This window comes from Lemur catta, chromosome 13, assembly GCF_020740605.2.
Source record: "Lemur catta isolate mLemCat1 chromosome 13, mLemCat1.pri, whole genome shotgun sequence".
Lineage (NCBI taxonomy): Eukaryota > Metazoa > Chordata > Mammalia > Primates > Lemuridae > Lemur > Lemur catta.
The window spans coordinates 71,156,706-71,181,351 of NC_059140.1; the positions used below are offsets into that span (position 1 = coordinate 71,156,706).

Genomic DNA, 24,646 nt, shown 5'->3' on the forward strand with positions numbered 1-24,646 from the left:
TTGATGGCTTCACAAGCTTAGATAAATCAGGTGTTAAGCAGACACATCTCTGAGGAACCTAAGAATGTTCTCATTTGCAGTTTTCAGCATATCTTATTATTTATTGCCAAAGAAATGACTGATTAACTTTGTCATCTTTGCTCCATGTTTTCTTTCCCCTCAGGCTGAAGCAGCCTGCCCTCTTCTGTGACGCCTGATCAGAGCTATTTAAGATCATGTCTTTGATCACAGACGTGGAGGCACTCGCGATCTTGGGTTTTGATGAAACATTGTTCCAGTGTAATTTTATGGAGGGGAAAGAGGCCCTAAATGATCACTGACAGTCAGCAAAGACAACCAAACTTATTAAGATTTTATACTATTCTTTGACAGCCATAGTCTCCAAGTATTAGAAATGTACCAGAATTGACTAGTCTAGGTTTTACTTTAATATATAAACAATATACAAAATCCTCCTTTTTCAGTCATTTCCCTATTAGCTAATTTGCCCTGAAGAAGAAAACCATGCAGGACAGAAGATAAGTTTATGAGTTTTAAAATATTTCCCTTATATTCTTCGACTGCTATGGTCTGTATAATTCCTGGTAATCAATTAAATTTGCACTTGCATGAGATTTTATTACTAGAACACACCTAAATAACACATTCAATACATGTGAAATTAGAACATTAAACATCAGGGAAAAAATTACATGCCTCTAGGTTTTTATTAATCACATTCCCACACCAGAGGGTGAAAGTATATCAAATCATACAAAATCTTTTGCATATGACAACCTCATAAATTATTCAACTCATTAGTATTACTAAAAAGCATGAAAAAACTCCATCAGTGTAAAGGATATTTTCCAACTGAAAAAGGTCAACCAAGTTTTAATAACGAAATCGAAGGGAAAGCTTTTCAAAGTAAATGTGAAATAAAATGATTGTCCTTTGTTTCCTTGAAATTATATCCAATTTTGATTGTTTGCTCATTTAAAAGAAAGCAATGTTATTCTCTATTTAAGGCTCAAAATGAATTGCCTGAAAATAATGTCATGAAATCCAAATTATGGCTAAATGTTCCTTCCTATCACATGAAAACTTAAACATAATTTAATCTAAAATAAAATAAAATTTGGATGAATTTATGATATCAGGAAAAATCAACTAACAAAATATTTTTATGAAAACATGAAATCTGCTAAATCAGTTTCACTTATGTTACACTAATATAGGCTCGTATTTTTGAAACACAGTATATACTACGTTAATAGTGATTCAAATTCCAAGGATTGTTTTGATGGCCATGTAAATAGTCCCTTTTTCAGTAATTTAAGATTACTCTCCCAACATATACATGTCTAAAATTCTGAAAACTTTGATCACTGATTCAGATACTTCTAGGCATACTGAAAGTTCCTTCTATAAAATGTTCTTTTGTTTCTAAAACATATTTTCTTGCTACCATGTATATGAATACAAAATTTTTTGACCAAAGTTTTCATCAGAGATTCTATACATCTAATATTTAACTTTCAAGATAGAATTTAACAACAGGGAAATTGAAATACTGTAATTATTTAACATAGAGGAAGTACTGATTTAAATTTAAATTATGATTAATCTCATAAAAGCTCACTCAGAATTTATAGGCCTGTGCAAATTCTTAATCTTAATCTATGTCTACACAACTCCAAAACATTCAATCATTTGGATGTTAGTGTACACACTGCCAGACTTCAAAATATTGAAACAGATTTCAATGTTCAATGGCAGACAGAGTGTCCAGATGATGGGCTTTTTTTTTTTTTTTTTTTAACTTTTATGTGGATGTCCTGGCAATCTGTGAATATAAAATCTTTCTTTTAAATATACAAAATATGTTTTCAATTAAGTTTTTCTACATCTATTTTTACTGGATGAAGTGCTTTGTAATAATTACTGACATTTACTTTTCTTAAAACACTTGCTTCCTTCCTTCTTTCCTTCCTCCCTTCCTTCTTTCCTCCCTCCCGCCCTTCCTTCCTTCCTTCCTTCCTTCCTTCCTTCCTTCCTTCCTTCCTTCCTTCCTTCCTTCCTTCCTTCCTTCTTTCCTTCCTTTTCTTTCCTTCTTTCTTTTTTGAGAGACAGAGTATCCCTTTGTTGCTCAAGCTGGACTGCAGTGGTGTGATCATAGTTTACTGCAGCCTCCAACTCCTGCCTCAGCCTCCCCAGTAGTGAGGAATACAGGTGCCCATCATCATACTAGCTAATTTAAAAATTTTTTTTGTAGAGATGAGCTCTTTCTATGTTGCCCAGGCTGGTTTTGAACTCCTGGCCTCAAGCCTTCTTCCTACCTTACCCTCTACTTTGTATTTCTTCTGCAGAAATACTTTATACATAGATTAGAGGGGACGTTAAGAGGTAGGAAGAAGGCAGGATATTACATTTTTCTTTTGGCAGTTTGTAATTCCTCCCTCTACTTCTATGTATAGATCAGTCCAGGGAGTGCTTCCCATTCACCATTCTGTATCCCCCATATTTTACACGGAACTCTCCACTCAGTTCCAAAAGTCCATAGAAGTGAACTGTGATGAAGGTTAGAGATTTGGTTTTGGAGGTAGAATTAGTTTTGGAGGTAGAATTGTTTTAGTTCTTTTTTGTCTTCTATTCCATAATCTTAACCCTGAAAATGGCCACGTAGTAACCCTAGCATAGGCATCATGTAGATTTCCTGAATATTTTATGGTGTAGATGTGCTCTTTGTTCTTAGTATGTTTAAAATAAAAACACATTCTTCTTTTATGAAAGAGCTCAAGAGGGATAACAGGTTCTGAATACTGTTGATGATCCAGCATTGAAATTTATACAATACAATCCAGCATTGTATTTTAAAATGCACTTACACTGCTAGTAAAGAATATTATCACTTACACTTCTTATTCTATTTTGAAATCAGAGTATTATTTTTAGTTTAGGTTCATTAACAATGGTTATTGTTACTAAAATATGACTATCAGTTTCAAAAAGATTTTACGGTATAAGATTTTAAAATTGGTTTCTGATAGGTTTTGACACTGGTTTACTAACAGAAATATTTTAAAAATTCAACACAAAAATTAAAGTATTCACCTTTAAGGAGAAACAAAAAAATATTTTTCTAACAACGCCTTTTTTAAGTAACCTGTAGAATGTGGAATATAGTATCATGTGAATCCTATATAATTAAGCTTTGGCAATTCAGTATCACTAACGATATCACTACAGCATAACCTCTGTTACAGATTCTCTCTAGATGTTTCTAATTTGAAATGAGATAAATTCAGGATGTACTGGTGAAAAAGTCTAAATTATTGGGGAAATGAAATGAAGTTTTAATAATTTTAAGTTCCTAAAGCATGCCACTGCTAAGTAGGCAGATATTTCTAAGAATGTCTCCTATAGGATCATAAAGATAACACCTCATTTTAACTTGGTATCAAATCCTTAGGTTACTAAAATCCTTAGGCGATCCTTTGAGTTGATTAAAGAAATTGCCAACTGTACGGCCAACTATAATTTTTTTCTAGTATATTTTTTTCCATAGTTACTTTTACTATATAAAGTTACCTTATAACTTTTATCTTAGGTATAATAGATTCAGATGAAATCCGCATGTATTTATTTCATGATGTTTTGAGCCTTATTAAGTTATAGCAATTAATAGGTTACTGGGATGACAAATTTTAAAAGCTTTGCACATTTTGTCTTTTTATGAGGATTAAACATGTTCCCCGTTCAATTCATTAAGAACATGAATGGTATAATATGATATAAACTATAGTATGATATAAAACTATTTACCAAGCTATGGTTAGTTTAAAAATAGATGGCTCATTTATTACTCTCAAGTAAATGAATATAATAAAACAAGTAACTGAGAGAACAAAAGTGGGTAATAACAAAAATATATGAACAGTATTCATTATTTATTATTTTTTATTTTAGAGACAGAGTTTCACTGTCACCCGGGCTAGAGTGCCATGGCGTCAGCCTAGCTCACAGCAACCTCAAACTCCTGGGCTCAAGAGATCCTCCTGCCTCAGCCTCCTGAGTAGCTGGGACTACAGGCATGTCCCATCATGCCCTGCTAAATTTTTCTATTTTCAGTACAGACTTTTGGGATCTCATTCTTGCTCAGACTGGTGACGAACCCCTGACCTGAAGCAATCCTTCCGCCCCGGCCTCCCAGAGTGCTAGGATTACAGGCGTGAGTCACCACGCCCAGCCTAGTGTTCATTATTGGTATTTCCTCAGTGTATGTGGTTTATAAAATTCTGATATGTTTAACCAAACTTAATTTTGTTAGAGCATTTAAAAATGGGCAAATAAACCAAATGTTCCTGAGCATACTTCTTAATGGACAAGTAGCAGCATTTTTATTAAAGTACACAAATATTTTGATATTTGCTATTTATTATAAATTTTATAAAAGACAATTTAGGGCACAGTTCTACTGTAGTGTGATAGTTGATGATATTGTAAATGGGGGGGCATATTTTTCAAACTTAGTTTGCAAACTGTGGGAGGACTGGGAATTCAAATTGACAGATTTTAACAGGATTTTTTATTTTATGTTATTTTATTAAACTGAAAAGAATAGAGGGAGATTAAAACACAAAATGTCATGTAAGAAGGTTATTAATCAAATATTTGTTTCAGTTATATACACAAGTATGTGTATATATGAATATATACAAACATCATATATAGGCATATATATTCACACAGTATATATAAGTTTATATATAAAAATATAAATCATACATAAAAGTTATATATAAAAATATATAACTCTGAGAGTACAGGATCACAATGTAATATATATATATTTTTACCATAGGTCTTTGTCATCAAAGTTTGAAAGACACTGAAAAAGAAATTGATTTTATTCTTGTTCTAGGCTGTATGAAAGGGATGTTGGTTAAAAACCAACAATGTGGAGTCTTTTATTATCTTAAAAAGAAGTTGAAGGGTCTACAATATGTCTAGTGTGAGAAATATTGGATTGATTAAGTATAACCTAAATAATGCTGAAGGATGAAACAGAAAAAAATATTTCTGACTTACGATATGAAGAACACCAAATACTAGTGAAAAACATAAATTCTCAATCACAACCGCAAAGAGTCACTTCACATCCAGAAGCAATTTTGGGTAAAAGGCTTTGGTACTAACCATATTCTATTGCAGCTTTGAGCAGTGCTTCAGCATGAGTCGAGCCAAATGCATTGCGAACAAATCGTCTCCTTCGACGAAGGTCATCTTCCCAGTAATCCAAACGCCAAAAATCATGCAATTGGCTAAGAATGGGAAAATAAAAATACAGTAATTCCTATTAGCAATAATGTATAACCTGAAATATGTTTTTTTTTCCATAAAATTGAAGCTTTATTTCTTTGGTCTCATTGGAAAATTAAGATAATTTTTGAAATATTTATAATTTACCATTGTGCTTGTATATATGTTTCCTCCACAAATGAACAAAATTTTAAAGTAGTAATATTCTTATATTTTAGGCTTTTTAACACTTGGCTCTGCACTTAATTTTTTTTTTTTTTTACAATGTTCTTCCTTTTACTAAAACATTAATCATGGGGTGTTTAGTAACAAATGCAGCATCAAATTACAAGTATTAATGGCGCAGTTTGCTTTCTTTTACACTGTTTTTAACAAGGCTTGTAAATCACAGCATAGACCTCATTACAAATAGTTTGCAATTTAATGACCCTGGTTTCTTAGTAGACTGAATTAAGAAGTATAAAATATTGCCCACTTGGATTTGGTGGAACAATGATTAAAATAATGTGCTGAAATATTCATTGAAATAATTCCCTGCTGCCCACAGCAACCTGAGAAAAGTGCAATTTTATCCATTATTAATAATAGTGAATTAGAGCTGCAAAAAATTCCAGTATGTGGTAATTGTCTTGGTAAATTATTATTCTAATGCTAACAGAGTCCTTGGATGATTTTACAGCTTTCCACTAATATAAACCATTAATAACCACGGCCATCATGGGGTAAAAATGACTTTTACACGCTAAACCAATATTAAAAATCCACAAGATACTTCAGAAACTACTGAAATATGTCCATTGTATATCAAATGAAACATTTCATGACATAATTTTTGTTTTCAATTTAATTTCCATAAACATTGGTGGTAAATACCACTGCTTCAGAAGTAAGTTTTTCTGTACACAGTATTTGGAATAATACTCTCAAAAGGTAACGTTCTGATTTTCCTGAGCAGCTCTGTTTATAAAAATACATAACATGCTTTCATAGAAGATTTGATTTCATTTATCATTGTGATATTTGATTGTAGGAGAACACTACTTTGAGTTTGATTATGGCAGGACCTGTGTATATTTTTCTCATCATCATATCTCTAACACAACGTCTGGCATATGGTATCTTTTTAATAAATATTTAATGAATTAATTAAAGCATTTATTTTACTTAAACAATCTATGGACATGTATAGTTAATGATAAATATGATTTAATTTTGAAGAACATTTTAGATTTTATGGCTACATAATTTTGTTATCTATAATTTCATTGCAAAAAAATAACAATATAAGGGCTATATAAAAAGCACCAAGATTATAAGTATTTGAAGTATACTTTAATGCACTTATTTTTTCCTGTACATCTAGCGTGCCAGAAGTACCTTCTCTGTCTTCATCTCAAATCCCCTGCTGCAGTCCCCAACCCCCGGGCCGTGGTCAAAAAGCTTGGGGACTGCTGCAGTGGTTTTCTAGCCTCCTCACCATTCTTGCCTTTTTCTGTTCCCTTCCCCAACCTTAGTGGAAAGTAGAAAAATTTTTTAAAAAGTATAATTTCTTACTGAGAGATGGTCAATACTAGCAAAAAAGGTACAGGTTTGTTTCACAGTAGCTCTATGCTGATGAGTATGATAACCCTAACAAATGAGCTCTCTAGAAATGTGGAGACTATATTGATCCAAGAGAACTTTTCCACAAGTGGCAGGTATCTGGATCTCTGTGCCATGGCCTTGTGTAGTCTAGGAGAAGCCATGTTCCTGGAGGGTGCAGGAGAGGGCAGAGGGTAGAAAACGGAAGAACAGATGGGACTAGAGGAAGTTTGTAAGAGGTTGATAATATGGGTTAATTGTGTACTTTGTAGAAAATAGTAAAGTAATTATCTTGATTCTGCTGTGTACTCCAGGATCAGTGCAGAGGAAGACTACCTTTGCTCTGGTAACTGGCTGTAACCTTTGATATTGTGGACCTGATGGAAGAGCTGTGTTAGTTTTATAGACTACACTTCAGCTTGTTCTGGGTTTGGGTCCTTCTGACATCGATTTCAGACCTTTGTATTGTTCTCTTGCACTTCTGTGCTCTTTCCATTTTTTTTTGGTATACGTTTTTCACTCACAATGGTATCTTTTTCACTGGCATTATTCTCTATTGTACTTTCATAATTATATTTTTAAGGTTTCTCATAAATACTGAAAGTTATTTCCTCATAGAATTTCTAGTTACGAGAAATTGTGTTGTTCTCTTGCACTTCTGTGCTCTTTCCATTTTTTTTTTGGTATACGTTTTTCACTCACAATGGTATCTTTTTCACTGGCATTATTCTCTATTGTACTTTCATAATTATATTTTTAAGGTTTCTCATAAATACTGAAAGTTATTTCCTCATAGAATTTCTAGTTACGAGACACTTTTTTCCTGAAACTTTGGAATCTTCTTTCCTATTTAACTAAATCTAATATTCCATTATTAAACAGAAATATGTGGTACTCATCACTGACCAATGGATAAGTTTTATGGGTCCACAAAACTCCTCAAATGGTATATAAAACTTTATGGGATATGTACATATATATACATATATTTTGGGGAGAGAGGTCTACAGTTTTGTTTTTTTTTTTTTAAGAGACAGGGTCTCAATCTGTTATTCAGGCTGGAGTGCAGTGGTGCAATCATAGCTCACTGCAACCTCAAACTCTTGGGCTCGAGTGATCCTCGTGCCTCAGCCTCCCAAAGCACTGTACAAGCAGTCTACAGTTTTGATTAAATTTTTCTCAATGCAGTTTCTGATCCAAAAATGTTTAGAAATACTGTTATAGAATACTATGGTCTGAATGTTCATGTCCAAAATCAATATGTAGAAATCCGAACACCCAAGATGATGGTATTATGAAGTGGAGCCTTTGGGAAGGTGATTAGGTTATGAGGGAGGAGGCCTCATGAATAGGATCAGTGCCCTTATAAAATAGGCCCGAGGGAGCCTGTCCGCACTTTTCACCATGTGAGGACACAGTGAGAAGGCACTATTCTATGAACCAGGAAGCCGGGTCCTCACCAGACACCAAATCTGCTGGCACTTTGATCCTGGACTTCAAAGCTTCCATAGTTGTGACAAATAAATTTCTGCTGTTTATAAGATACTTACTTTATGGTACAGGTTGAGCATCTCTAATCTGAAAATGCAAAATCCAAAATACTTCAAAATCTGAAACATTTGAGCACCGACGTGATGCTACAAGTGAAAAATTCCATATATAAATACTTAACACAAACTTTGTTTCATGTATAAAATTATTAAAAATATTGTATAAAGTTACCTTCAGGCTCTCCTGTACAATGGGTATATGAAACATAAATGAATTTCACGTTTAGACTTGGGTCCCATCCCCAACATACCTCATTATGCATATGCAAATATTCCAAAATCTGAAAAAATCCAAAATCCAAAAGACTTCTGGTCCCAAGCATTTCAGATAAGAGATACTCAACCTGTATTTTGTTATAGCAGCCTGAGTGAACTAAAACATAGAGTATATAAGCAATTCTCTTCTTGAATCCTCATTTTTCTGATGGATAATAATGTTTACCAGAAAGTCAAGAATGATTACAGGTTTTTCTGTTGGCAGAATAATATGTCCACAAAAGGCTTATGTTCCACCACCATTATATCTGGCATCTGTGCCAGGTTACCAATCTAAGATATTATTGTCTGTTTTCTGTTCAAACTCTTATCCATTTATTTCCCTCTCTCCCTCCTTCTATGTTTTCATTCAAAAATATATTTACTGAGCACCTATTCTGTGCTAGGCAATATTCTTTGTGCTGAGGATATATTCTAGCAGTATAACAATATCATACATTTCTTTTCCTTTTATTCTCACTCATATGTTCTTCACTCTGTTTTCATTCTTCACTCTGAAAATCACCAATCTACAGGCAGATAGTTTATATTTCTTTAACTAAACTGCTCCTCCATCACTCCTTCCATTTAATATTTCAACATAGTAAGTTATTCTTGGCCATTTTCTTCTGCAACAGGTGAGTCACTCCAGAACAAAACAATAGAAACTACTCCAATAATAATAATATTAATGTTTTTAAGAGTAACTGTAGATGTGACTGTTATTAACAATTTGCAAGTATGATCAATACTTAATTTTACCCCATGATATCCCTACATACATCAGTATATTTTGATTGCTTTGAGAGTTTCACAGAATGCCCTAAGTTCAGCTTATTTTTTTTCATGAAAGAGGGCTAATTTAGGTTTCCTGTACTTGGAGAGGAGCCAGATGAGCAGACAGGAGCCACTATGTTGTCATCTCCACAGTTGCATAAGTAGTCATGCTGCACTGAAGTTGTGCTGAGATTTGCTAACTTACACATTTATAATCTTATGCATGATACATCCAATGATGTCAACTAAGAAGGTGAATGTGCTACCATATATATTCATTTATTTATTTTTTGGTCTTTATAACATTGAGTATCATATGTATGTTTTGTTCATGAGTGTAGTTATATGAGTACAGTGTAAAATTGCTATAAAAGAGCAACTAAACAGTAATAAATAAAGGGAAGATTCCCAGTTAGGTTATATTATAATGTCACTGTTGATGTAATGATGATCATTAAATGGAATTTGGTGTTATTTTTAGCATAAATAGGGTTTTGATTACTCATAATTTCCTCAATGAAATTTTTGATAAGTGCATTTTCAACTTATAAGAATCCACCTAATTTTCCTTGAAGGGTCCCCACACCCCCTCTCCTAGGAATGGTTCACCTTTATAAACTAAGGGGAAAACTTAATTTACCTGATAAAGTATCACTGAAAATATTTAATATTAATTAGTTCCTTGATATTTAGTCACAAAATGGAACAGAGAAAAGAGTGAAAGAAACAAAGGAATGTTTTACTATCTACACACATAAAATATGTGAAAATTTGAATTTTCACTTGGCTAAAGAATTGGTGGTAATTATTGAGGTCAGGACTTTTGTGCATGAATTCTAATCCTATCAAGATTGTACAAAAATACAAATTCTGACTGACAGACTAATAGTTAAAAATGTTATCCTCTCCTCCTTATAACACACTGTAGAATTGTACTTCGCCATCCCCTTTGAAATTAGTCATGCTAATGTGACTTCCTTCAGCCAATAAAATATGAGCAGAATGAGACATTTCCAGACAAAAGCTTTCAAAGCAGTGCCCAATTTGCCATTTTCCCTCCTCTCCACTTTAGTAATTAAGAAAATAGGTGCTAATATGGAGTCTCCATCATTTTGCATCCCTGAGTGACTTTAATGAGCAGAGCTTCCCTGCAGACCAATGCTGGACATGTAGTGTGTGAGAAATAAACTTTTCTTAAATTGAACCACTGCGATTTGCTAGTCCTTGCAGTATAATCCAATCTATGAATTAAGTTCCTAAAATAATAATTATAAAAGGGACAATATCCAATATGTACTGAGAGCTATTGTGTTCTACTAATAGGTACTCTTCTAATCATTCTACACATATTAACTCATTTACTTTTCATTAATTCCCTTTGATATAAGTACTAACTCATTTTACAGTTAAAGAAATGGAGGCACAGAGAAGTTAAGTAATGTACCCAAGATCAAGCAACTAGCTGGTGGCAAATAAGTTAGTGTCCTCAGCCAGTCTGACTTCCTGGCTCATGCTACACTGCTTCTAACTGCAAACAGGAGAACGACCTATATTGAGGATATTACACTGAAAGCACTGGCACTGCTGTTTTCTGCTTCTAATGACTCTGGATAAACAATGATAACTATGAAATATGTAGAGTGCTACATATGTGTGTATGCATTCATTACTCAGCAAATACCTATTGTACAGTTACTATGAGCCAGTCCACAGGCTAAATACTAGGTATGCATACTAGGTAAACACTGGCATGATTCCTGCCTTTGTGCAGCTTTCAGTCTATTTCATAATATAAACAAACAAATAAACTTATAGTTAAAATTTTTGATAAGTTCTAAGAAGGAAAGAGATGAGATACAGTGAAGAAAATGGGGGAGCCAACTTACTGAATAGGTGAATGTACAAGTACACAGATGAGGATATGCTAATGAAACATGATTACAAAATATGTTGAAAAGACAAGGTTTACATTGTTGGTACTCTTGGTTCTCCATCATAGGAAAGAACACCAGCTTTTTATTTAACATGTATTGTGTGTTCAACTTAAAAAAAAATATATATATATATCTTAAGTCATTACTACTGTTTTGACACTAGCACTTCCAAGGTCTCCTTTCTCTGACATTCTTCTGTTCTCCCCAACCTAGGGCTGTGTAGTATATCTGACAATTTGCATTACAATTGGTAAAGTTCCTCAAAAATGCATCCTTCCTGCCTTTGAAAAGTATACTCTCCCATTCTGACACTGTAAAGTCATAGTTCAGAATGTCAAATCCTAGTTTCAGCCCAGTCTTTTTAACTGGGCTAATTTATTCCCATGCCATGCAATTGCTGAATCTGGAAGGAAAGACAGGATTCCATAATACACCGCCAGTGATGCTTTTCAACTTTTTGTCTACATTGTTTATCCCATGCATATCAGTGGGGAATAGTTATTATGAATGATGATTCTTGACAAACTCTCTGAAGTGTTTTGGATTCACACTAGAGGGAGATAGTAATTAATGCATGTATATGAATCAAACAAGATTCCCAACTAACAATAATAAAGCTTTAGGTGAATAAAAAGCAAATATTATCAAAGTGTAGGATAGATTATACAAGCTACAGCTAATAATGAGAAAAGTTTTGTTACCAACCAAATCAAATAGCTAAAGACAAGAACATGAAAGTGGGTAGAAAAGTAACCTTTTTGGCTGAAATTTTATTTCTAGTATGTATTTCTTTTATTGAGTTGCTATCTAATTTTTGCTATGTTGCTGCCCTCTCTAAATAAACTTTCCCCTTTGTCGTTTCTGCTACCTTCTGCCTTCCTTTTCTCCTGTATTGTTCACCGTAGCAACAATATATTTTACTTCTTGGTATCACTTTTGCTCCAGATTTACTTATTTATCAGAAAGAGGAAAAAGTAGAGCCATTTGGTTAAAGTATGATAATATAATCTTAGTTATATAATATGAAAAATAAAATATCTAGGTCTAAAATATACTACACAAGTAAACTTATAGCTTATTCACAGAGAACTTTGAAAAATTATGTTAATATTATCCAGTAATTTTCAAAGAAGAATATATTTATACCAGAAGTTTGAAGGTAGATGTATATCTTTTTGATAAAGGGCAGAGCAAATTATTCAAGAAAAGATCTTCATTCTGTCCTTAAAATAATCATACCACAGGGCTTATAAGCCTTCTTTTGGAGGAGGGGATTGTGCAGAAAGAATGGTCTCCTGATAAGAGTACTGGATGTCATTTTTTTTCTTAATTTTTATTTTTTAGAGATAGGGTTGCCCAGGTTGGAGGAGTGCAGTGGTGTGATCATAGCTCACTGCAGCCTCGAACCCTTGGGCTCCAGCAATCCTCCTGCCTCAGCCTTCTGAGCAGTTAGGACCATAGGTGTGTGCCACCATGCCCAACTAATTTTTTGTATTTTTTATTTTTTGTAGAGATGGGCGTCTTGCTATGTTGCCAAGGCTAGTCTCAAACTCCTGGCCTCAAGCAGTCCTCCTGCCTTGGCCTCCCAAAGTGCTAGAGCTACAAGCGTGAGCCACTGACCCAGCCTGATTCTTTGCTTTTTATTTTATTTTGCTTTCTTAAGAAAAACAGTTTTTTAAAAATACTTAGCTGCTTCTTTTTGCCTCTTGGGGGCACCACTACTCCCTGTAAGCCTGGTTTTCTGGTATCTTAAGGAATAAAGTGGTTTTATAGTCTTTAAGGGATAATTTTCAATGTGACGGTGACCGGTAGTAAAAATAAGTCCAAAAGCATCAGGTCGGTTTCTATATATGACTATAAGACACAAAAGCAGCTATTTTAAGTGTGTTGTCCAGGAAATTGAGCTCAATCCTCACAAATATTTATTTACATTTGTAAAATCTGTATTTTAGATAAAAGAAGAGAAACACAATTAGGAATTGAGTGTTCAGATAGAGTAGTAGATTTGTAATTCATGAGTTTTCCTTAATCTACGACTCAGGAGGAGAAGCCACACCACTAGAGCACTGCCAATTCATTTCCTGTGATGGTTAAGTCTCTTAAAGGTCACCAGCTGTGACCCTACATAAAAGATTTGGTTGGGGTGAAAGGAAGGGTTTTAATGGTGAAACCACTGAAGGAACAATTTCATATAGTTAGCATATTTTCCCTACTTTATTAGCAATGGAAGAAAAGTGGCTCCAATATTCTGAACAATTAAACAAGAAGGTAGGGCTATAGAGTGGAGGAGGGAATTTTTTTTTTTACAGCTTTATTCAGTGATCTCTCTTTTACCCACATGATCAGCAAATGTTGAATTGTATTTTCATTCTTAGTCTTTGCATCTTTAACAAACTATTCTTCTGATCAGCCTTTTTTTTTTCAATAACATACAAAGGTTTTTAGAGCTCATACACACTTTTTTTTTTTTTTTTTTTTGCAGTAGAGCTAGACTCTTAGTTTAAAGCAATGTGAGGGCAGAAATAATTACTTTAATCTTAATTAACAAAATTGTAAAATTACTTGCAAAATATCTAATTCCATACAGCAATTACCACACTTGGAGAAAGTAGGCATTCTTTAAACCTAATAATTACTGCTATAGTGAATAGGCTTAAATATTTTTAGAAATTGTAATTAAAAATTCTTCCCTGTTAGACTTCAGAAATTGATTACTGTAAGAACTCCCACAGTAAAGGACTTACTCTGAGACATATCCTTATGTTAAATTGTACAATTTTCAATTATCTTTAAAACTATGTCTATTACTGCACATTGTTTTTTAAACTCCATAAAATATTTTTACAAAAGATGTCTTATTAGTTATGCAACATTTACAAACCTGGTATTACTTAAAATTGTTAAGTTTATAATTTTCACCACAGCAATTCTCTACACCTCAGTTCCTTATTTACAAAATGGAGATAAATAAAAGCTACTTCACAAAATTGATGTAAGGAGTATATGTTTAGCTCAGTGCCTGGCACATGTAAGTAAGCAACAGTAGCCCCAGCAGCAGCAGCAGGAGACAGTCCAATAGGATGTGAGTTCAAATCCCAGCCCTGCCACTTGATAGGAGTACTAGTTTTCTCATCTACATGGAAACAGTAGTTCTTATAATGCTCATTGCCTAGTGCTTGCTACAAGTCCATCAATAAATAGTAATTATATCAACTGTTATACAAACTAAAGTGCACATATTTTTGCATTTCTATCAAGCTAAAGCAGTAAGTTTTCCAAACATTCAGATATGTTTTCTCAACCTAACAATTCTTAACGCAGCACTTACTGAGGTGATAGTGTTATAGAAGTTAAGTTTGTTACCCAGCTTTTCAGGGTCCACAGAGTGCCCTCTTTCCAGGATCGTCTCTCTACCATTTAAAATCTCTGTTCCCCTCATACTGTTTCCTCCAATCTTGTGTTGTCCATTCCTAGTTCTGTGCTATTCCTCTCATTAAAATGTTCATGCTTATCCAACTGGCAATTCATTGCATATTCTGCTTTGCTATTTTTCTAATGTTTATTTTGTATCACATGCCATTCTTCTCTCTAAAATATTCTTGTTCATAAATTTGGCAATTCATCATTGTATTATTCTCTGGTGAATATCAACTGTTCATTTAATACCTCATGCATTTATATCTTGACACTCTTACTAGATTGTAAGAAACAAGAGATTAGGATATTTGTCTTATGTAGCTTTGCAACCCCATAGTATTTAGAAATAGTGTTTGCAAATAATAGTTGGGCAATAATATTTGCTAATTTGGTTGTTGTCTCACAATGTTTTCATGTAATAAAATTAGATTTAATTTTTAAAAACAAAATTATGACAGAGACAGACAAGTCTCCAAAGGCAGAGCAAAGCTACAAAGTATTAAAGATGCTTATGGATTTTAACAAAACTATGTATGTCCTGTTGTGCTCTTCTGCTAATATACACCAAGTGGGGTGGAAGTAGTTATGAAACTACTAGTAACAGAACTATAAGCATTACTTTTTTAGTAGCTTATCATCCTATTATAGGAGGGAACGATTTGCCAATAACATTTAGCCCAAATAGAAAAATACAACATAGTAAATTAAGAACATGGTGACAATTTAGTCTGCCTTTGTGAAGTTTGCTTTAGGCTATGCAATCTTCTCAGTAATCAAATGCAAGCTGGCCTATTTGTATTTGATTCTTTCTGATATTTACGAGGCATGCCAAACAAAAACATTTCCATCTCTCCAAAAGTTATCTAACACATCTGGTTTTAAACTAATTGAAAAAGTGTACTTGTTAGTTTTACAATTAACTTTCTATTTATAAAAGCTCTTAACTTGGTTGAAGCTTTTTCAATTTTGGGTCCATTCAGAAAACAACCAAACTCTACACCCTCTCCATTTTGTTCTTTTCTTATAAATGTCAGCCCTTAAAACTATAAAACCATTTTTAAAATAATTTCTCTCTGATTTATATTTGCCACACTAGGAGTATTATAATAAGGAACAAGAAAAAAAAGCAACCACTAGCTCAGTAACACAATCTTTATAACCCAATCTTTTCATTATAGTTTTACCTCCTAGTTCTCATTAATGTAGATAAATATTTTTTAAATGTACTCATAATAGAGAAGTGATTTTGTAGTTATTTAAAAACAATATTTAATTTTGAATTCATTTTTACTGTTCAGGTATAAAATGTTTTTCTAATGATTAGCATAATAGATGAGATTATGTAATTTAAATAAGTTTAAATGTTCACTTCAAGATTTATATGTTATTACAATATTTAAATTAAATTTTATATTAAAATGTAATATTTGAAATTTTTTCTTATTTACCTTTTGACATAGTTTTAAAATATTTTCCCAATTTAGACACATTTCTTGCATAAAATTGTGCTTTTGTGCATTTTGACTCAATTCAAAATTTAAATAGTTCATGTAAATTTAATCGTTAGGACATGTTAAAAAAAACCCAAGATTTCCTGTATACATTACACAACCTATAATAACAGATAGACAGTTGCTATTTAGTAACCAATTTCTTATGTCCTCTTTTATATAAAGGCAGCTTATATGCTTAAAACAACAGCTAGAAAACTCAGCACACACGTCACAATTCACTAATCCATAGTCCATTGATTTGACCTTCAATATAAGTTTTTGAATCTAAATAAAATAATGAGCATAAAATGATGTACATTTAGCTGATAATAAATGACCTCTGTCTTCCCTAAACGACTATTCTTTCCAAAGCAATAGACAGATCCTATTGATTATGAACTACTTAAAGATGGCAATAACACTGTGTAAAATAGCTAGAATTTTTTCTCTTACAGATGTCTGAGAATAGAGATAGAGAGCATTAACAAATGTTTTAGACTAATGCCTCCTATACAAAGGCTCAATTAACTGAGATGTTTAGGGACCCTGGTGAAGAATTTTCTGCATAAATGGAAATCTGCAATAAACAAAGCTGTTCAATTTTTTGGTACTCAACATTTCCTAAACTCATTTGACCACACAATATTTTATTTAAGTAACACTATTGACAGCACTTGGATTATACTTTGGTATATGTTGTCAAGGAGACAGTGAGTCTTCATTCAAAAGTATCATTTGTAGAGTCAGGGGCTGGTTCGTATGTTAGCTCATTCATGCCACCTCCCTTGCTCATGAGGACAGAGGCTTTTCCATCTTGATCGCCGCTGTGTTCCCACTGCTTAGAAATAATGCTTGTTTCAGGGTCTGTTTTGAGTGACTACCATGTTCTAGCAACTGTGCTAGGAGTTAATGAAACAAAGATTAGTAAGTAATATTTTCTACTTAAAAGCTTACAGTATTGTGAAGAGGAAGACAAATGTATCAATAATTACAATATTTTTAATGTGGTAACCAATGTTTGAAAAAAGTACTCTGAGGGCACATGTGAAGGATTTACGAATTCTGCTGGGGCAATAAGAGAGAGATGATGCTAGAATTAAGTCTTCAAATGATAAAGAGGGATGATGCGCCATGTGAATGAGGCATGCAGGGGTACTCACCCTGGGGTACAGCCAGACTGAAAAAGAAAAAGCCTAAAATGCATCCAACTCTAATAACAATGGTTTGTCAGTGATATTCTCCTTATCTACTAACATTGGAGTGCTCCACAAGTGAGTGAATGGATAAATGAATTTTGGTTAATTGATACTTGTGATTGCTTCAATCTTCCCATAGTCTGAATTCCATTTAAAGATGTCCAGAGAATATTCCAGATTATAAACTCCAGAACATAAATATTATAATACAGAAAAGGAAAGTTTATTGTGGATTGAAGCAGTAGGGGAAGGGAAGTTTGACCCAGATGATATAGAGGCTCCAGGCCTGCTTAAAGTTTATATTTTAATCATCTTTGATATTATAAGCTCTAAGGTTCTTTTCTCTCATCTTCCCTATCAAGGTTGTGATATAATCCTTCAAAAATATCACTTTTCTTTCTCTGAAAAAAAGTAGGGCATACTAGATGTCTCTCTTTTCTTTGCTGTGACTCTCATTAAGCTAATTTTTCTGAGTAACATATATGAGCCAGGTAACTACATTATATTCTTTAAACATAAAATGTAATTTTTATAATAGTTCTATGATTTATGTATTAATACCCAAATTTCATAGATAAGGAAAGGGAGGCTCAAGAAGTCATATGCCAAGCCCAGCCAGCAGATTCAGCACAGGCATATCTTGTGTTATTGTACTTTGCTTTGCTGTGCTTTGTAGATGTTGCATGTATTTTACAAATTGAAGGTGTGTAGCAACTTTGTATTGAGAAAGTCTATTGATGCCATTTTCCAACATCATGTGCTTACTTTGTGTCTCTGTTACATTATGGTAATTCTTGCAATATTTCAAACTTTTTCATTCTTATTATATCTGTTACAGTGATCTGTGATCAGTCATCTTTGACATTAGTATTGTAACTGTTTTGAAGTGCCATGAACTGGATCCATATAAGCTGGCAAAATTGATCAATAAATATTGTGTGTGTTCTCATTGCTCCACCAACTGGCCATTCCTCTGTCTCTCTCCCTTTCCTGAGCTTCCCCATTCCCTGAGAAACAACAATATTGAAATTAGGCCAATTAATAACCCTACGAAGGCCTCTAACTATTCAAATGAAAGACAGAGCTGCATGTCTCTCACTCTAAATAAAAAGCTAGAAATGATTGAACTTAGTGAGAAAGGCATGTTGACAGCAAAGATAGGCTGAAAGCTAGTCCTCATGCTCCAAACAGTTAGCCAAGTTGTGAATACAAAGAAAAAGTTCTTGAATGAAATTAAAAATGCTATTCCAGGGAACACATGAATGATAAGAAAGTGAAACAGCTTTATTTCTGATATGGAGACAGTTTTAGTGGTCTGGATAGAACATCAAACCAGCCACAACATTTCCTTAAACCACTGTCTAATCCAGAACAAGGCTCTAATTCTCTTTAATTCTATGAAGGCTGAGAAAGGTAGGGAAGCTGCACAAGAAAAGTCTAAAGTTAGCAGAGATTGGTTTATGAGATTTAAGGAAAGAAGCCATCTCCATATAATAAAAATACAAGGCGAAGCAGCAAGTGCTGACATAGAAGCTACAGCAAGTTGCCCAGAAGATCTGGCTAAAGTCAGAGATAAATTCACCATAGATGTGTGGGGACTTATTTCTGGGTTCTCTATTCTGTTCCATTGGTCAATATGTCTGTTTTTATGCCAGTACTATGCTGTTTTGGGTACTAAAGATCTGTAGTATAACTTGAAGTCAGGTAATGTGATTCTTCCAGTTTTGTTCTTTTTGTACAGAATGGTTTGGCTATTCTGGGTCTTTTGTGGTTCCATACAAATTTTAGGATTATTTTTTCTTTTCTGTGAAGAATGTTATTGGTATTTTCATTGGGATTGCATTGAATCTGTAGATTGCTTTGGGTAATATGGACATTTTAACAATATTGATTCTTCCAATCCATGACCATGAAATATCCTTCCATTTTTTGTGTCTTCTTCAATTTCTTTCATCAATATTTTATAGTGTTCATTACAGACATCTTTCACTTCTTTGGTTAAATTTAATCCAGGTATTTTGTTTTATTTGTAGCTATTGTAAATGGGCTTTCTTTCTTGGTTTCTTTTTAAGATTGTGTGCTGTTTGCGTATATAAATGCTACTGGTTTTGGTAGGCTGATTTTGTAACCTGAAACTTTACTGAATTTGTTTATTGGTTCTAACAGTTTTTCGGTGGAGTCGTTAAGTTTCTCTAGATACAAGATCATATTGTCTGCAAACAAGGATAATTCAACTTCTTTTCCAATTTGGATGCCCTTTATTTAATTCTCTTGTCTGATTGCTTTAGCTAGAACTTCCAGTACTATGTTGAATAATAGTGGTGCAAGTGGGCATTCTTGTCTTGTTCCAAATCTTAGAAGAAAGGATTACAATTTTTCCCTATTCAGTATATTAGCTGTGGTTCTGTCATATGTAGCTTTTATTGTGTTGAGGGAAGTTCCTTCTATACTCAGTTTTCCCAGAGTTTCTTATCACGAAGGGATGTTGAATTTTATCAAATGCTTTTTCAGCATCAATTGAAATGATCATATGGTTTTTGTCCTTCTTTCTGTTGATATGATGTATCAGGTTGATTGATTTGCATATGTTGAACCATCCTTGAATCCTGGGATGAATAACAGTTGGTCATAATGAATAATCTTTGTAATGTGTTGTTTAATTCAGTTTGCTAATATTTGGTTGAGGATTTTTGCATGTATGTTCATCAAAGATATTGGCCTATAGTTTTCTTTTTTTGCTGTGTCTGTGTCTGGTTTTGGTATCAGGGTGATATAGGCCTTGCAGAATGAATTTGGGAGTATCCCCTCCTTGATTTTTTGGAAAATTTCAATAGGATTATTATTAGTTCTTCTTTGAATACTTGGTAGAATTCAGCAGTGAAGCCATTGGATCTTGGGTTTTTCTTTGATTGGAGACTTTTTATTATTGCTTCTATCTCATTACTTGTTATTGGTTTATTCAGATTTTGGATTTCTTCCTGGTTCAATCTTGGCAGGTTGTATGCCTCTATGAATTTATCTATTTATTCTAGATTTTCCAATTTATTGTCATACAGCTGCTCATGGTAGTCTCTAATGATCCTTTGGATTTCTGCAGTATCAGTTGTAATGTCTCCTTTTTCATTTCTGATTTTATTTATTTACATATTCTATCTTATTTTCTTAGTTTCTTAGTCTGGCTAAAGATGTGCTGATTTTGTTTATTTTTTCAAAAAACTAACCATTCTATATGCCAATAAGTTTTAAAAATCAAAATATAAATTAATATTAAAAACCATCTTAGAAAAAATATAAATTATAAAACAAAGACCACATATCAGAGAGTATTGAGTGCTACTTGTGTGTATGTGTATATACATGTATATACACACACACATATATATATACATATAAACATATTCTACAAAAGATATAAACCATAGAAATGATCAGAGGACAAGTTATATTTGAAAAAACCTGTACTCTTAGCCACAAAAACTATTAAAGTAAACGAACTATCATAGAATAACGAAATTAGTATACTTAGCTAGCAGTTGAACCATTTACAAAAAGACCACTTTATCTATGCTCTTTTCTTTTGCAGAATCCAATAAACTCCCATTATATTCCTTTTAAATGGTTCCATTACAAGGATTCTATAACAGCAGGCTAATCTCTTGATAATTATAATAAATGCTTGTAATCAAAGTAGGAACCATTTAAAATAGGAAGGAGAAAAGCTGTTTTCCATCAAACTCATTATAGTTCAGTGACCTTTGAAGCATTCAGCTACAATACAGCTTTCCATCCAACCTTACTTAAATAAATACTTAAGAAAATACTGGATCAATGATAATTTGGACTGAGATATTTTAGGATTTTTTGTTTCAGAATTTTACATTAACAATAAGAATAATGGGACATCTTTGCTTAGAGTACAAATTTCTGGAATTTAAATGATAAATGATTTGATTAGAGATGTAGTATTTCCTTTGGGAAACAAAAACATAGTTATCTTAGAAAACTATATAATGATGAGCTATTCACAATGCTTATGGCATTAAGGAAGTATTATTTTCCTAGAAGACAGCACATCTCAACATAGAAGTTGAAGCTGTATTTACTTGAACAAACAATGCTTTCCAGAGATCATATAAGTAATTGAAGACTGATAAAATTACGGGAAATGACTTTGTATGATCAGAATGGCTTTCATCTGCATTTTGTTAGACCAAGCATTGATTTCACTTTTCAGCTGTGAACAGCAAGAGGCCAGATGTGGCCAGAGTAGGAGCAAACTGTGAACCAGGGTTACATTCAGGAAGGAACTGGAAAAAAAAAAAAAAATCCCTAAACTAAGGCTTTGTAATAAGTCTTAGAAAATAATCTACTCTCTCTAAACATTTGGAGAAAAATATATAGGGGTTTCTACAAACTGTCAAAAGTGGAGGATCTAATTTATGACAAAATAAAACCTTTGTGCTCAGTTGTGGGAATAAACAGAATTATGAGGAGAAAATAAACAAAGAGAAGGAAAATATAAAATATACTGCCTTCAAGGCAGAAACAACTACATTTTACTTGGTATTCCCAGATGTGCTAAAAGGAAATTTATGACAGCACACTGAAAAGCAAGATTCCCTTTGTGAAACCTTTCACATTTATTTAACTAAGCACGATCATTGAAAATGACCTTTATCCAAACCCTTCACAGCGGTCTTAAAATGATCTAAAATGACTGCCAGATATTCTTTAAATAACATTACTTAACTAAAAGTCATTACCCAGGGGAAATATTAAAGTACTGCCAAGTAAATACAGATCTATTTTCAGCAAAATATAACATGGGCTTAATGAAAAATTGATAGCACATTAAACATCTTTGTCAAAATGCTAACAAACAATACAAATTATCCTAGTTTTTTAGAATTGGTAGGGAATGTACGGTTTCCACACTTAATGCATCTTATTTGCCTCCTAATGGAGAGAATCGTCATAGAATCTAAAAAGTATAAATGTTATTTAATACTTAAAATTGTATAAAAACAACATTATACCCAAAGAAGGCTTGCTAAGGTATCTTTGAACTAAATAAATTTCTATATTTGCCAAATGTAGAACATTTCAGAAAATTAATAGATTTGTTTATCGAATGATTCTTCCTATTGTTAAATAAGTGTGTAAGATTTGACCATCTCTATCTTTTCTTTTTTAATTCTATCCAATGTAAGATCAATGGTTTGACTAGTAGATTGGGGATGGGTGTATGAGTAAAAGCATAGATTGGGAATAATTGAAAGTTGATTAAAAAGATGCATTCTTGTAGATTCTGAAATTTAAAAAAAAATTCTATCATTTCATAATGCATTTCTGTTTCAGTTAGCAAAAATTGGACATAGTCAGGGTAGGGGGAAAGATTTTCCTCTATTAAGAGGATGATTAGTTCAGTAAATCATGGCTTTCAGATGAAGATGATTACTATAACTCCTTGCTGGGAAAAGGAGAAGGGGATAGGAGGTTCATTTCACCACAAAGTAATTATGCTGAGCCAGAGTGTTACCATTTATCATGGCTGAAAGATGACACTCACTGTTAGCCAAGGGAAACTGCTACTCAATCTAGATCAATACACCATGCATTTTTTTTTTCCCTAGCAAAAAGTAATTATACAACAGGAACTTCATAATCAATACCTTCTCAGGCTAACTTAAAGTTGGCTATATAGGCATGAAGGTATGGTCCTGTCAGCTGTCTCTGAAGTCTATCCCATTAAATCCAAATTAAGCCTGTTTTTGTGTGCTGTTAATCCAATCTTTTCTATTGTTATTGCAAATTTTCGATACTGGTTCCTGATAAATAAGATAGTGTTGTCAGGTTTGGTTTTTGGTTTTTGGGTAATAAAGCATATCAAGTTACTATTGACTACATAACAACATAGGAGAGTTGCCATTAATTAATCCATTAGTATTTTTCAGGGAAGGAAATAAAAAGAAAGAAAAAAATCAGTTCACAAGAAAGAAAAAAAAACAACAATCAATGTTCCTCCTCAATGAAAACTGAAATACTTCTGGAAGCATGAGTCCTAATCTTCCTTTTGAGGCTCTGACCTTCTTTTGAACTTCTAAGATCCATAAATAGAACATCTACAATTTTGTAATGAGCAACTGAATTTTTCTCAAGACAAACACTCCTTCTAGTAAAGAAGGTAGAACACATATAATTATATATATGTGTATTTTATATACAGGGATAAAAAATAGTTATTATATAATACAATCATTTGAAAATCTATCCAAATGTCAATTGGACAACTGCTTTCTGTAAGACAGAGCTTAGTCTTATAAACCAATCTAATATATCAGAAAAGGTTAAAGGGCATGGAAAAATCACTACTTCAGTGAAAAAAATTTTGACATCCAATTTTCAAGCTGATTTATCAGTGGAAAGCTAAAATTGATAGGTTGCCATTACTGGGGAGCTGCCTGTCTAAGAAAGCTGTTACAAAACCTCTCGTTTTGATTTGGCCACATTAATCAATACAAACCTACACTGTTTCAATTTTTAAAATATTGACCTTCTGCTATAAGCTTAGTGCTGCCACATTTATCAACAATCATAAAAAACTCAATATATTTTTAAACACAGGTTTAGAAAATAAAATGATCAAGTGAAATTCAGGGTTTTTTTTGCCTTGATGGTTTATCACTGCTACAAAAATAATTGTTTAATCTAATTAACCAAGAAATTGAGTTAAATTTTTTTTATATTTTGGGAAATAACTGTTACTTTTCATTTTGTCTGTGCTCAGTTTTTAAGTCCAGCATTATTTCATGGGTTTCTCAATTATTTAGTTTTAGTATTAGATTATCCAATAGTTATTACATGATGAGTTATTCTAGGTATTTAGAATTAAAGATAAAAATTTTAAAGTGAATTATAAAATATAAAAATACTTCTATTTGTTAACTAATAGCTGAAAGTGATATTAAGCACAAATAAAGCATTTTGAAAGAATTTCAGACTTGGTAGTAGAAATATTTGCAGGACAGAGAAGATTTAATTATTTCCTAATTCACAAATTCCTGGGTGAAAATTCTGTTAATAAAATAGGAATTCTGCTTAAGTTATCCATCATGTTCTGAAGAATTGAAAGTAGAAAAAGT

General features: G+C 32.8%; 1 protein-coding gene across 12 annotated transcripts in view; it reads right to left on the reverse strand.

Moving 5' to 3' along the window:
• Positions 1-24,646, reverse strand: part of NBEA (neurobeachin) — a 562,035-nt gene that overhangs the window by 215,659 nt on the left and 321,730 nt on the right. For all 12 annotated transcript variants that reach the window (XM_045567190.1, XM_045567200.1, XM_045567192.1 and 9 more), the window contains one exon: positions 5,179-5,303. In XM_045567190.1, the coding sequence (XP_045423146.1) occupies positions 5,179-5,303 (125 nt within the window). The remainder of the gene's footprint in view (positions 1-5,178; positions 5,304-24,646) is intronic.